Source organism: Cynara cardunculus, assembly GCF_001531365.2.
Source record: "Cynara cardunculus var. scolymus isolate 2C chromosome LG 7, CcrdV1, whole genome shotgun sequence".
Lineage (NCBI taxonomy): Eukaryota > Viridiplantae > Streptophyta > Magnoliopsida > Asterales > Asteraceae > Cynara > Cynara cardunculus.
The window spans coordinates 3,144,685-3,158,426 of NC_037534.1; the positions used below are offsets into that span (position 1 = coordinate 3,144,685).

The 13,742-nt window shown below is 34.7% G+C and overlaps 1 protein-coding gene and 1 long non-coding RNA gene across 2 annotated transcripts in view; one reads left to right on the plus strand and one right to left on the minus strand.

Annotated features, from left to right (window-relative positions):
* Nucleotides 1–1,100: 1,100 nt before the first annotated feature.
* LOC112515678 (transcription factor TCP1-like) lies at nt 1,101–2,126 on the minus strand. Its single transcript, XM_025122586.1, has one exon. The coding sequence runs from the start codon at nt 2,124–2,126 to the stop codon at nt 1,101–1,103; it is 1,026 nt and encodes a 341-aa protein (XP_024978354.1).
* Nucleotides 2,127–11,886: 9,760 nt separating this feature from the next.
* LOC112515987 overlaps nt 11,887–13,742 on the plus strand; it is a 3,956-nt gene continuing 2,100 nt past the window's right edge. Inside the window, exon 1 of the long non-coding RNA XR_003069562.1 lies at nt 11,887–11,996. This is a non-coding gene — a long non-coding RNA (uncharacterized LOC112515987). The remainder of the gene's footprint in view (nt 11,997–13,742) is intronic.

Consider the following 13,742-nt stretch of genomic DNA (forward strand, 5'->3'; position numbering starts at 1 on the left):
TTGGAAAGGTACTCTCAACATCGTACTATCTTCTTCCCCAACATGTTTTAAGCTCACTAAGAACTTCAGTTTTATACTTTCTTTCTTCTAGAAACGTATAGTAATAATAGTTTTAATCCGATGGGAACACCCACTTCTAAAGCGAAACAAAGCTAGGACTCTGAAGGATATATGATGATTATTCTAACAATATGACATGTTAACTAGAATTGAACCATATCCTTAGGTAAGAGTTAGCTAGTTATGTGGACGGATGTACGAAAACGAAACAATGTCGTCATATAGATTGATAGGCTTATAAAGATCATTGAATATACACTCTTTTTTCTGGAAATATGGAAATAATATTTGATATTATGCATCGTGAATCCAAATCCAATGTACATATCTTCTTGCAATAAGGGAAACTTGAGTTTGTATAAACATATGATGGTAAAATTAGGACTTCTAAGTTCAGGAAAACTAAAATTGTTGCAAACATCGAATTCCAAGTTGTAACAAGAACTTTTAATTAAGCATCGAAAACATGAAATGCTAATCCAGTTCCATTCAATTCTCAAGATGGGAATCAAAACAAATTTAATTAAGAACCCACTGGTTATGCAGGTATTCATAAACGCTAGGTAGCTTAATTAGCTAGGTTCTCTAACATGGTTACATCCTGAATGCATTAAGTTCAAACCAATTATTAACATTGACCCAAATCAGACATTATGCTAGGTTTTTAACATCAAAAGTTTGACATAAAGAGAAAAAGAGAACACTAAGATCGATGATCCAAGTGAGCATAACATTGTTATTTAATTATATAAACTGATTGCATACATGACCTTAATTGATTTGATAGATTGATTAATTAAAGATTATGAATGAGAGACCAATAATCATAACAAAGTTGGCTAATTTATCAACAGTAATTATTGACTTACATCCTCACAACATCAATCCCTAGATCTTGCTGCTGGCTGCTGACCAAGACCTGCACCCTATGAATCTTCTCAAGCCTTTCATTCAAAGTTATATCAACCAAAACAAGCAGGCATTCTCATCAATGGAAGGTTATATATGCCACATGTGGGTGAATATTACCTCCAATGGATCTAAATCGATACACTGTCGCCCTGCTGCTCGTGAACAACTGTAAAATCAGGCAAACTGGTGAAGGTAGAGCTAGAATTGTTTGACACAGTAAGGTTGTGCTGATAACAACACAACATGGAAGATGGCATTGAGATTTTTTGTGCCGTAATTAATTCTGCAATCCTGTCGTTATACTCATTTTCTGATTCAATTGCACTCCAAAAGCTTGGTTGGAGTACTGTTAAGCTTGGAGAGCTTGCAGGACAGCAAGGGCCACCAAGAGCTTTCTTCGAGTCGTTGTCGAGCATTCTATTTCTATTACGCAATTTTTCTTGTGTCCTTTCTCTTGCTCTTGCTCTTGCCTCTGCCCTTGACTGATTCACAGGAAATCCAGATTTGTGTTTTCGTGTCATTTTCTTCTTTTTTCCCTGGAGACAGTACTTGGGTGCTGACTTCTTTTGCCTTTTATCTTGGTCATCTGAGCCTCCCGTGAGGGTTTCCAGGAAACCCACTTCAGATTGGTCGGTAACAGTCGAAGATGATGAGCTGTGCTTCTTTCCTTTAACCAACTTGTCAATCTCGATCTTGGACTTGCTAAAGAGCCAATCAAGGGTTGTGCTTGCTTTATCAAACCCTAGCAAGTCTTGAAGACAGAAGAATTTTCGTGCAACCTCAATGGACAATCTCACCCTTCGATCTCTAGGGCCTTGAGCAGTGTGGATCTTGCTATGATTATCTTTCTTGGGTGTCTTTTTTTTCTTCGTGGGAGAAACTCCTGACTCGAACAGATGATGATAGTCTTCACAGTAGTACTGCTGTTGCAGCTCCTCAAAGGAATCTTGTTTACATGTAGCAAACTTCTCCGTGGCCGTAGGGGGACTACCACTAAAGGCTTGAAAACAACAATCGCCGGAGACAAATGGGTTGTCGTTGCGGTAGTGGTGGTTGATACAAACACCATCTTTTTCATAATCAAGAAAGGAATCGGGAGGAGGGAAGACATGGATGGATGAAGCAAACTGCTGGAAAGAGTTTGTGGGAAACATCATATCAACAAACAAAAATTGAAAGATACATTACTTAGTTGTTTCACAAATCTGAGGTTTAGATTCATTAGTCTGAGTAAAGCTATGGGAGTAGATCGAACTTAAACACCTATCGATCTCCATCTCCTTCTAATTAATGGCTTTGCAGGTGCAGTCTGCATCTTCCTTAAGTGACACATTGATACCTCCTCTCACCAAATACAATAACACTACTGCTTCAATAAATTCTAATGGGAGAGAAAGGAAAACAAAGTGAAATGGTGCCACCACATTGAAGAAGACCTTTGTTAGGGCAAGAAACAAACAAATCTGGATATGGGAGAATACATATATAGAGAGAGAGTGAATTACATTCCCGGTCCCTGTGCTTTGTTGTTTATCACGACTAACATCTCTCAAACACGTTTATTACATACTCGATACCAGTCGTATTTAATTTTACATGCTCTGAGTTCTCCCCTCTATTGACCTTGAACTCATCTCCGGCGTCAAATAGAACATAATCAAATTATGAAAATGGGAGAATTGAATGCTTTTTAACCGGTAGATTAAACTAATCAAATGTTTAAAATTAAATAATCACATTTTTGTAATAATTAACAAATCAATTTCATTTTAATTATAGATGGAAGTTTGTAGGGGTGAAGAACTGAAGATAAATCAATATTTTAATTCTACATGACTCCATCCATATATATTATCGTATTAAAGAAATAATATAAATAAAACAAACTTTAAATTACATCAAAACTATTGAAAATATAGTAACAATTGGAATTACATAAATGGAGGGCCTTTTTTAAACCTTTCAATTTTTTGAATAATTATAAGATTCAATATAAAACCTAAAATCATAATAAATTAGAAAATTATTTTTTTTTAAAGGCAAAAGGAATGACAAATGAGAGAGCTTCGGCAAAGCCATCACCCTCACCAAACCAACCACTACATTAAAACAAAACAGATCCAGCAAGAAGCTAGATACAAGAAAAATACAAGGACACCAAAAATACAACGAGGGGCATATAAACGAAACCAAGTCATCCCCTTACAAAACCAAGGCAACAACCAATCCCAAACAGACAAGAAGACTAAAACAAAACGACTAAACAAAATAGGGAGAGGAAGACCAAACATCCCAATTCAGCTGGAATTTACGATTTCTGTTCCCGATCCAAAGCTTCGAGACATTTTGAACGCAAGGGAATGGGTCGTGACCTTTTTTCTTAGATTTCACCCCATCCTCAGCATGAAGAATTTCATTCCGCCACTTCCAAAGATGCCAAAGAGCTGCGGCGCAAACTGATAAAAAAATCACACCAACCTTGCGAAGAGATCCTACTTGTTTGATCAGCATTTTAAAATCAGCCACCGAAGAGAGTCTAGGAGCTTGAAGATCCCACCAAGCCCAAATTTTCCTCCAAAGAATGTTTGCCACGGAACAAGAAAAGAAACAGTGATCAATTGTTTCAACACCTCTTTCACACAGGATGCACTCCAAAGACTGTAATTGAATCCCTCTTTTTGATAGATTAAATCTTAMCGGAATGGCCTCTTTAAGGAAACGTCAAATGAAAATGTTTACCTTCTTTGGAATTAAGGGGCTCCAAAAACAAGGTTCGTTGCTTTCACCATTTGAATCAGCTAGCCCTTGGATTAACTTTGACATGTGGTTGACCGTGAAAATCCCTTTCTTGTGCCAATTCCAAGACCACACATCCTCGCCCGAAGTATTGAAATGCGTTTGCGAGAGTTGCCTTTTTAAGGCTAGAAGATCATCTAAACTTATTCCTCTAACCGTTGTATTCCAGTCCCAAGCACCTGACCAAGAACCATTAATATAGATCCATATGTCTTTGAAGACTACGTTTTTATCCCCTTCCAAAGTGTAAAGTCTAGGGAATATATCCTTCAGCTTTGACCCTTGACCAATGCTTGCATCTTTCCAAAAGAAAGAGCTAGACTCTTTAGCAATCTGTTTCGTAAACGAGTGAATGACATTATGACCTGTGTTAGAAAATTATTAATTTTTAGCAATCTGTGTTAGAAATTTTTTAATTTCGTAAACGAGTGAATGACTCTTTAGCAATCTGTGTTAGAAAATTATTAATTTTGATAATTTTAGATTAAAAAAATTAACTAAAAGATATCATGGGTAATTAATTGTAAATTCTCTTCCACCTCTCTCCTCTCTTTCATTCCCAACACATGCAACCACCACCACCCAATTTTTTGTAGAACCATGTGATAAATAAATATTGTGGGCAAGAGTGTGAATATCATTATTATGAGCCCTATGGTATATATATAAATAATCTAAAGAGAGTTTGCATACAATGCAAATGGTGGTTTTGTGGAGGGATGACAATTTGTGCATTGTACACGATAACGTTGTCACCGATTGGGTTTTTGAGTTTGATTGATTGGGTGGTCACACCGGAAAAACGGACGAGAAGGTAAGTGGTCATGATGAAAAATGGAACATGTGGTGGGTTGTAGATTTTGGCGATAAAGAAACGGGGGAGGTTGGTGTTCGTAGAAAAACAAGGGCAGGGGGAGGTTGTCGTTCACTAGAAAACAAGGGCGGGGGAGGTTGGTGTTCATCGGAAAACAAAGGCGGGGGAGATTGATGTTCGCCGAAAAATAGGGTGGGGGAGGTTGGTGTTTGCCGGAAAACATGAGAGGGAGGCATGTGTTTTTTGTTGTTGTTGATTCTGATGGAGGGAGGTCGATTTTTGATGGAGGTTGAAGATGGTGAAGAAAATTCAAGATGGAGGTTGGTTTTTGATAGAGGCACCGATGGAATGGAGAGGTTGAGGGAGGAGAGATTTTTTTTTAGGGTTTTAAAATGATAGATATGAAAACTTAGAAAGATATTGAAAATAAATAAATATAGATTTATGAGTTGTCATCAATATAGTTAATTACACAATTACCTTTTATACTTATTTTAGCAAATAAATTTAACTAAATTAAATGAGTGATTGGGAAACAAGTTAGCCTCGGCCCAAAACCTGGTCCAACACCGGCCGGCCCAACTCGGTCGCACCCTTGATGCGGCTATCGTGAACGACTTCCATTTGAGATCATTTTGCGACAGTTTTTCATCAAACTTTTTACAAGATCTTATATATAATAATAATCCCAAATCATACCCAAAGTTACAGCTCCTACGGTTCAATATTAAAACTTATATTGAGTTTTTGTATTTGAATCTCGTCGAGTCATCGCCACAACAGCTTCTACCGCAAACCGCTAGACGTACAAGTCATCATAGCCCACGAAACTTATACCAATAGAAAGGTAATTGAATAACAAGCCAACCATATATTATACATCACTTTTGGTTGAGTATTTTACCTCCAATCATCATTTTTGTGTGAAATGACCCTATGTCACTCCAAACCCGATACCTCTCTCGTTTCTTGATGAAATCCCAAAATTTCAAAGACGTTTACTCCTTTACACTCTTAGGAACGTTTCTACAAAATTTCAACCAAAAGCTCCAATTTATAGGGCATCAAACTTGTCCTTAAATCCCAAAAACATGATTTGGGAATGATTTTTTCAAATCTCAATCATTTAGAATCATTTTTTCTCATTTGGCAAAACTAGTCCCTTTAGCTTTTCTTTCTACATTTTTATCCCAAATCAATTAAATACAAAATATTTTATTTCTTTTTTTTATTGATTTTATTTATTTCAATAAAATCATATTTTTCAAGTATCGACACTTTAGTCCCGTATGTTGTTTACTCTTTAAATTTTAACCTTCAACATTTATTTATTTTACAAATCATAAATTTTTATAGTGTTACAACGCCAAGGGGCTCAGCCCCTTGGAATACCACTATGGGCGCTACCCCTAGGACCCCGCAACAGGGTGTAACCTCCTTAACCCCTGTTTTATGGCGATCTAAGGAGCAACATTTGTAAGTGTGCACTCCGCACCTCCTAACTTACATATGTTTGACTCACCGCCTTAATCAGTCTCAAGTAAAACACAATTACACCAAAATGCTTGATGACACTAAATTTACCAACGAGACATGTATCTAAAAGTAGCCTAAAGGAATTGTTACTCTCATAGTGTTGCTAGGCTCTATTCCTTTCATGTTTGTGTCAAGTATACCATCCTGGAACCAAATGTGTGATGCCTTGAAAAAAATGTAATTTTTTGTTCTGTGACTTGGAAGTCAGTCTATCTTCAACATTTAGAAGTTGACAACTTATTAAAACTACGTATTACCAAGACACAATCTCGAGACAGTTTTATGTAAATTTTATAACATGATATATATGCCACGGTATGTGCTAACTGGTGTCGTATAAACAAGTTATAGAACATGTGCATGCATTCGTATTTACGGTCTTACTATAATTGAACCTTTTTTATGTGTGTTTATGACAGTATGTAATCAAACAAGAACAAGGAAGCACCAATTCAATTATCTCACAGATTCAAATAAAGAATTCAAATAGATTTTAAACTAGACAAAAGAGGAGAGTGGAGCTTAAAGACCACTCAGACAAAAATATTTTATAGAAACTGGATGTTGGTTGGGTATGCTACACAACTGTTATCTGCTCATGATATTGTTATGCTACTTGACTTATGTATTTGTATACATGAATATCTTGGGAGGTGACATGATAGGGACTTCGTTGAAATGGGAGAATTTAGTGTGAAATATGATGGCAATGAGATCCATAACATGTGATGAATGTTAATTTTGTTTTTTGTATTTAAATGTGGACTTGTCAGATATTATTTACGACTTATGTTGTAATATGGGGATGTGTTAGGGTCTTTTCTAGAATAGTCTTTAAGGTTGTCACATGGTTTTGTATCAAGTTTTCAACTAGGGTTCATGATGCACGATATATATATTTCAACTTTAAGAAGACATCTTACCTACCTATTGTATTAGCTCAGATCTAGTCGAGATCCTTAATCAATCAATTCCATTTTCCTTTTTTGCCAAAAATAACTACTGGTGTTAAAAGACATTTTTTAACCAAACAAAACATGTATTAGAGGGTAATCCGTCAAGATATTTGGGTAAACCAAAATATATTGGAGAAAAGAAGGTAGATGGTTTGTTTTTCTTCTTTTTAAAGCGGGGTATTTGGACGTGTATCTATCAAAGTTATCATCATGATTAAATATTAAAGTCAAATGGTCATACAATTATGGGAAATTTTGAAAAAAAAAAATCCAATGAACTTTCATATTTTGACAGTTAAGTCATGGCTTTCCAGTTCCCACGACGATTTTTCTAAACAAATAAATCCTTACACTTACTGAAATCGAACAAATTGATCATTTTGACCTATAATACCGGTTATTGTAGTAAAAAACATGGGAAAAATCTGAAAAATCCCCAATGAACTTTCATACTTTGAGTATTAAGTTCATGAATATTTTTTGAATGAATAATATTTTACACTTATAAACAACTTTGTTTATATTGATTAGATCATTTCATTTTCAAGGTCCAAGGACAAGAATCCAATATATATTTACTTGAATCATCAGTGACATACTGACATCACAAACTAGCACAATTACTACAATAAGATGTTTCTTCGTACCTAATTATCTTAACATATCCTAAAAATCATAAAATTAGCATCAAAATGAGTCATGCTAAACACAAGAAAAGTTAATATTATATTGATATATCGTAAAATCAACATCAAAATGAGTTCAGGTAAACATCGAAAGTTGTTTATTGTGAATTGCCATCTCACTAATCAATCTCTTTTGCAACATATCCAAATGTCCCCTTACATAATAAGGTTTTATGAATTTGGAGGGAAAGTATCGAGAAAAATATACCTATTGAAACAACTTTTCCATGTTGGTTTGGTTAGCTAGATGCAGTTTGGATTGATGATACGTTCACAGGATCAAACAATTACATATCATATATAAGAATGTTACAATGAGTTTATAGGACGTTTTTGAATGTCTTAACAAATTTTTCATAATAATATGTCATATTTGATTTTTATCTATGACACTTTGGAGAAATGTTCAATGAACACGTCTTTTATACGACTCTTGTTTTTACAAGACGTTTTTTCAAATAATAACATAAAAATAACTAGTAGGAAGCTTCATTCGAAAAGTATCCTAAAATAGTAATTAAGACGTCAAAAACGTTCTATAAGCTTAATTATAGCACTTTTATATATGACAACTTATTGTTTGTTCGTATGAACATAAGTCTTATAAACAGTCTAGTAAGACATAAGCATTTTTTACGTCTTATAAATCTAATTTTATTGTAACAACCGATTATTTGCTGGTATACACTATGTTAGCCACCTTATATCACCACGTATATCGATTGAACTTTCTCCTAACTTTAGTTACATGTTCAATTATTAATCTTAATTGCATGATTAGAAAAGACTTGCATCTACCTTTCGAATACATCTTAGAGGGAGTGAAGAATCTATTCCGTTACCGGTCCAAATGTTTTTAGCTCATTTTATATGAAAAAAGACAAGACAGAAGAGCAAAGTTCCTTAATTTTGTTCTACCATTTTCTTACTTTTTTTTTATAAGATGGAGATGTTATTTTTGAACCATATAATTTCCATACTATATTTAACGACATTGAAAACATTCATTTATAACCAAAGGGTGATGTCTGATTGGTTTAAACTTGGATTCCAAAGGTTAAAAGTGTCTGGAGGTCTCAGGTTTAAATCCAAGGAAGATTAAAAATTCCCTTGTGGCTACGGAGGTTCAAATGCGACGACTTCGGGCTACCGACGAAACGGGTGGTTGCCCTAAGAATAGTCAGTTCGCATAACGGGTTGGATATCCAAGTTAATCAAAAGAAAACATTTATTTATTTCTATATTGCAAGAACACCAAAACGATGACGTATTTTGAAAGCTTATAACTTGACCAACATTATGAAAGACGGACCAAGATGGATAAGATCGTATCTTCTACCATTCAAAAAGAAATTTACGTCCAAAATTTCTTTTGTAGAAAAATTTTATTAGGAATAAATGTGCATTTATTTTATATAGAGAGAGAGGGTAATTTCATTTCTAAACTCTTTTTTTTTTGTGAACTGTCAGATGCAAATATATGAATTAGGATCATTTTCTCCATGCATACATCCACTGTGATCCCTGTTGTATATGTTGTGACACTCTAAGATACATGATGTGGTCCATAACATTTATGTGGGATTGAGTTCATGGAACACTAACTTAAATGACTGGTATATGGATCTCTCTATGTAGTGGTCGGCCTTCTAGAAGCTTCACTTATGCCACAGCATTTATGTGGGATTGAGTTCATGGAACACTAACTTAATAGCAATTACAGATCGAAGGAAGTGATAACGGTGATACAAATGAAACAATGAATATATATTTTGTGTTGCTGGACAATAAGATAACACAATGTGATCCTAAAGAGCATGACAAATTTTGTACTTGCATCAATGACTCTTTTGTCAACAGAAAATTAGGTCATTGATAATGTTGTTTCCGACATTATTATTCCTCTCAAAACATAGTAGTTTCAGCCTATTTTCAAGTAATTTTAGCATGTTTCTCATAGATTAGTACCAGTATCAAGTTTTGATGAGAAGAAAGAAATCTGCAATAAAGAAAGCCAATTGCTAAGAAAGTGAGTAAATCTTTAGCAAGATCCAGATCTAAAAAGTTTGCCAAGTCCAAGATCAAGTTTTGAGCTAAAACTATGAGAAGATGAGGCAAACAGTGTCAAATGCGAGTTTCATTCGGGTTTGTTACAACTCCGCGACTTTCAAATGATACAAGTGATTTTCCACGTGCCAAAACCCGCTTGGAGAGTCGTATTCTCGACTGTTTCACCTATTCGACCTAGAACTACTTTGGGGTGATTCTGGGGAGATAGAAAAGAACTTTTAAAGTCACGAAGAGCAAAGAATCATACCATTATTGAAGATCGAAGGTTGTTTCATTACTTGTGCGTGATGAATCATCACCGAAGGAAGTTTTTACATTCTTTTAGATTTTTCGTTAAAACGATATCTAGATATAGGGGTTGTTCCTTCTTTGTTTTGTTTTATATCACCCACAATATGAACTAATATTTAGATGTTGGAGGTTTGATGGTTTTTGGCTATTAAACACATGAACACGCAAAACTTGGATTTTATTAGGGTTTTCAATTAATGAAACATATGAATTGTTTTTAATGTTTTTGTTTTGTCTGATCGACTACCAACTAAATTACTGCTTTTAATTCGTCTTTGAGAAAAGTGAGATAAGATTAGATTCATGACTTGTATGCCTAATGTGAGAACTTGGATAGAGACATACCAATTAAACCCTAGTAATGTCTTAACAGTCTTAATATAATAAATTTATGAATTCGTGGATTAAGATTGAGAAATGAAACATGTGATTTGAGAGATAAACCTGTTATAATGCGAGAGAGAGAGAGAGAGAGAGAGAGAGAGAGGTAAAATTGTGATTGTTCCATTGAATTCCATGATAATTATTCATCTTGCATCGTTCTAGGTGAAAGTCATTTTGATTCCAACTCCCAACTGCTTCCATTATGATAAAAAGTTCCAATCTTTATTTTTCTAAAATTGTTTAGTTTTGACAATAGTTAATTAGACCTTTAATTATTCTATCAACCATCCACATTTGAATGTACAGTTAATAGTGATTATAGTAATTGTGATACTCAGTCTCTAGTTCGTTTGGTTTGATGCTCATACTTTGTAGTATCACTTGATTCGACACTGTACACTTGTGGTTAAATTTAGGGGTGTAAACCTACCTATCAGTCATATTGCGACGTGGGTGAATGGGAAGACATCATCGTCAAAAAAAAATCAGTGTTGGCAGATATGTTTCGAGCCGTCGTAGGTGAATAGGGAGGCATCATCGAGGGTCACCGGATGGTGGTCTCTGTTGTTTGTCGACGTAAGGTTGGTGGTCGTTGTTTGCCAACGTAGGGATTATGGTCTCCATTGTTTTTCTATGTAGCATAAAAATGTGGGTTTATTCTCCATTTTTGCTTACAGATTTAGAGAGAGAGTAGCAACCGTTTCAAATAGAGGATCCTAAAATCAAGGGGATGAAATAAATCATTTTCCCCATGGTTTATGACGATCATAGATATGGTAAAGAAGATGATATGGGTGTTTGGTGTCTGAGGAGTGATCCGAGATGATATGGGCGACAATTGTGATCGATAGAAAGAAAAAGGAGAGATTTTTAGGATTTAAGTATTTTATGTTAGAGAAAGAGAATAGACGAATAAAAGAAGGTTGGATGAATTCAATAATTTAATTAGTTGTAAAAAACAAATTTACTAAAATACCTTTTTATATTAATATAAAATTACAGTAATTATTTTTAAATGAGTAATTCATATTGAATCTCACACATTTATAAGGTTCTCATTTAATTAAGTTCATATATACACAAAATATGTTTAACAGATTAAAAAGTTCACATTATGAAACAAATATATGTAAAATAAACATATTAAGAAATAAAAATATGTTAATTGATGTTCTAAATTCTAGTCTTAAATGGAAAAAAAAAACTCATATAAAATAAAATATGATATGCTGATTCTCAAGATTATCATAATTTTATAGCTTTTAATTTTTTATTGAAAAATACTAAAAATAAGAAGGAAAAAAAACACTAAAATGATGCTTGAATTAAGTGTGTACACGGATTTATTTTAATCCATATATGAACGGGCTTAATACGTCTCAAAGATGGAACGGTGCTTCTCCATTCTCATCGTCGCCGGTGATTCTGCTTCATTATCATCTCTGCCTCTTCTGCGACGGCGTTTCCACTTTACTGCTACTGTAGTTTCCGGTACACCGTTGTCCTGACTCCTAAGGAACTTATTGAAAGTTTACTTCCTTCGCACTTTGTCAATCGTGTTGTAATTAGTAATGTATTTGCGTTTATTATCGCCATTGTGACTAATTATAGCAATCAGTGATGTATTGTTTCTGTATTTGGAACTCTAACTGCGCGAAATTTGGGGAATCGTATCACATGTTTGTTATCTCTGGTTAACCCTAACTTATAAGCTATAATAAGCGTTTGGTGTTTATTAATCTTCAAATGTCTGCAAGTTTTTCTTTTTAATCTCAGTTATCACTCATTTGTTTAATTCTTGTAATCTGAATAGCTGATATCTACTGTTTTACAATATGTAAGCTAAAAATGGATATTAAGTTGAAGTTGCCATGATTGCTATAGTCATAAGCAGCAGTCCTAAAATTTGCATAGCCACCATTATAGAGAGAAAATTCATTCTTTTCGTTAGGTAGAACATTTGCTGTTTAAAAGCAAATATGAGTTTCATGTATGAATTGTTGTTGATCTTTGACAGACTTGTGAGGAAGTATTACTTAGGAGTCACTTATCTCAGCTTCCAAACATTCTTGAGGCATGTTTCACACAAAATATGGTGCACCTGATTTGGCCAAACGCTGCTTAGCCTGTTGTTCTTGTTTTCACATGGTTATTGAGTACGTAATAGACGTCATAGATGGTGTTAAATGTATAATTTTAGAAGTAGATTCCTGCCAGATTATGTGCTTGGTGCTCATATATTAACACCTCCACTTTATCTATTTGTTGTTGATGGTGTCAACATGGTCTCCCCTGTCAACATTTGTAGATTCTGTACAATGTGATTTGATTTCAGATCACCGTCAAGGCTTTATATGATGGCACATTGCTAGACTTCGTGTCATTAGTATCACTCCAGCAGATATAACCATTTTCTTGTGTCTAACGTTCCAGGCACATTGATTAAAATGTTCACCACCATATTAGATTGTTCTCTATTACCCTTTTCTTATATGTTTTAGTATGTTCCTCAAACAGTTCTAGTCTGTTAGAAACTCCACCCCTCCCTCTCCTCAGATGTGTTGTTGCAAAGTTGAGAAGCCTCGGCAATGCCTAGTCTGATTCTTTTGACATGGGTTGAGAAGCCTCGGCAATACCTGCAAGGTCAGCATCCCCTTTCAGGTTGACATCATGGTTGTAGAAATACAGAAAACCGATGCGTGACCTACTTGCGAAATTTGTTTAGAAACATTTACCATATCTTTAAAACTTGGAGATTCTCACTATGGTTTTTTCTCTTTATGATTCCATTTTGCTCATTGAGAGATGAAACAACAGCGAGGCTGATTGTCTATAGTAATTTCACCAGTTATTCCCACCCGGAAGTACGGTCTAGGAAGGGTAGGATGTACACATATAAGGCTTCCAACTTGCGAAGTTTAAAGAAATTAAAGTCACAAACGTAAATTGTAAAAGGAAAAATTTGAAGTTAGCAGATTCTGACAAGATTGCAAGGACCTTGGGACAGTGGAAAATTTTTAAGTGGCATAACAAAACGTGCAAAAATCAAGATAAATAGTGTTAAAACGTATAAAAAAGCCATGACAATGCAGAGAAAAGGTGACATGCATAAAAAACAGATTAAAAATACATGCACAAGGAGCGATCCTCACTACCAGGCCCCCTTTAGCCATCCAGGTTACAAGAAACCCTCCTATGTACCGGGTAAAACATCCCCCTCCCCCATCCCAAACCTCT

Excerpts from the sequence above, each read along its gene's own strand:
- LOC112515678 (XM_025122586.1), bottom strand. The coding sequence starts at position 2,126 with ATGTTTCCCACAAACTCTTTCCAGCAGTTTGCTTCATCCATCCATGTC.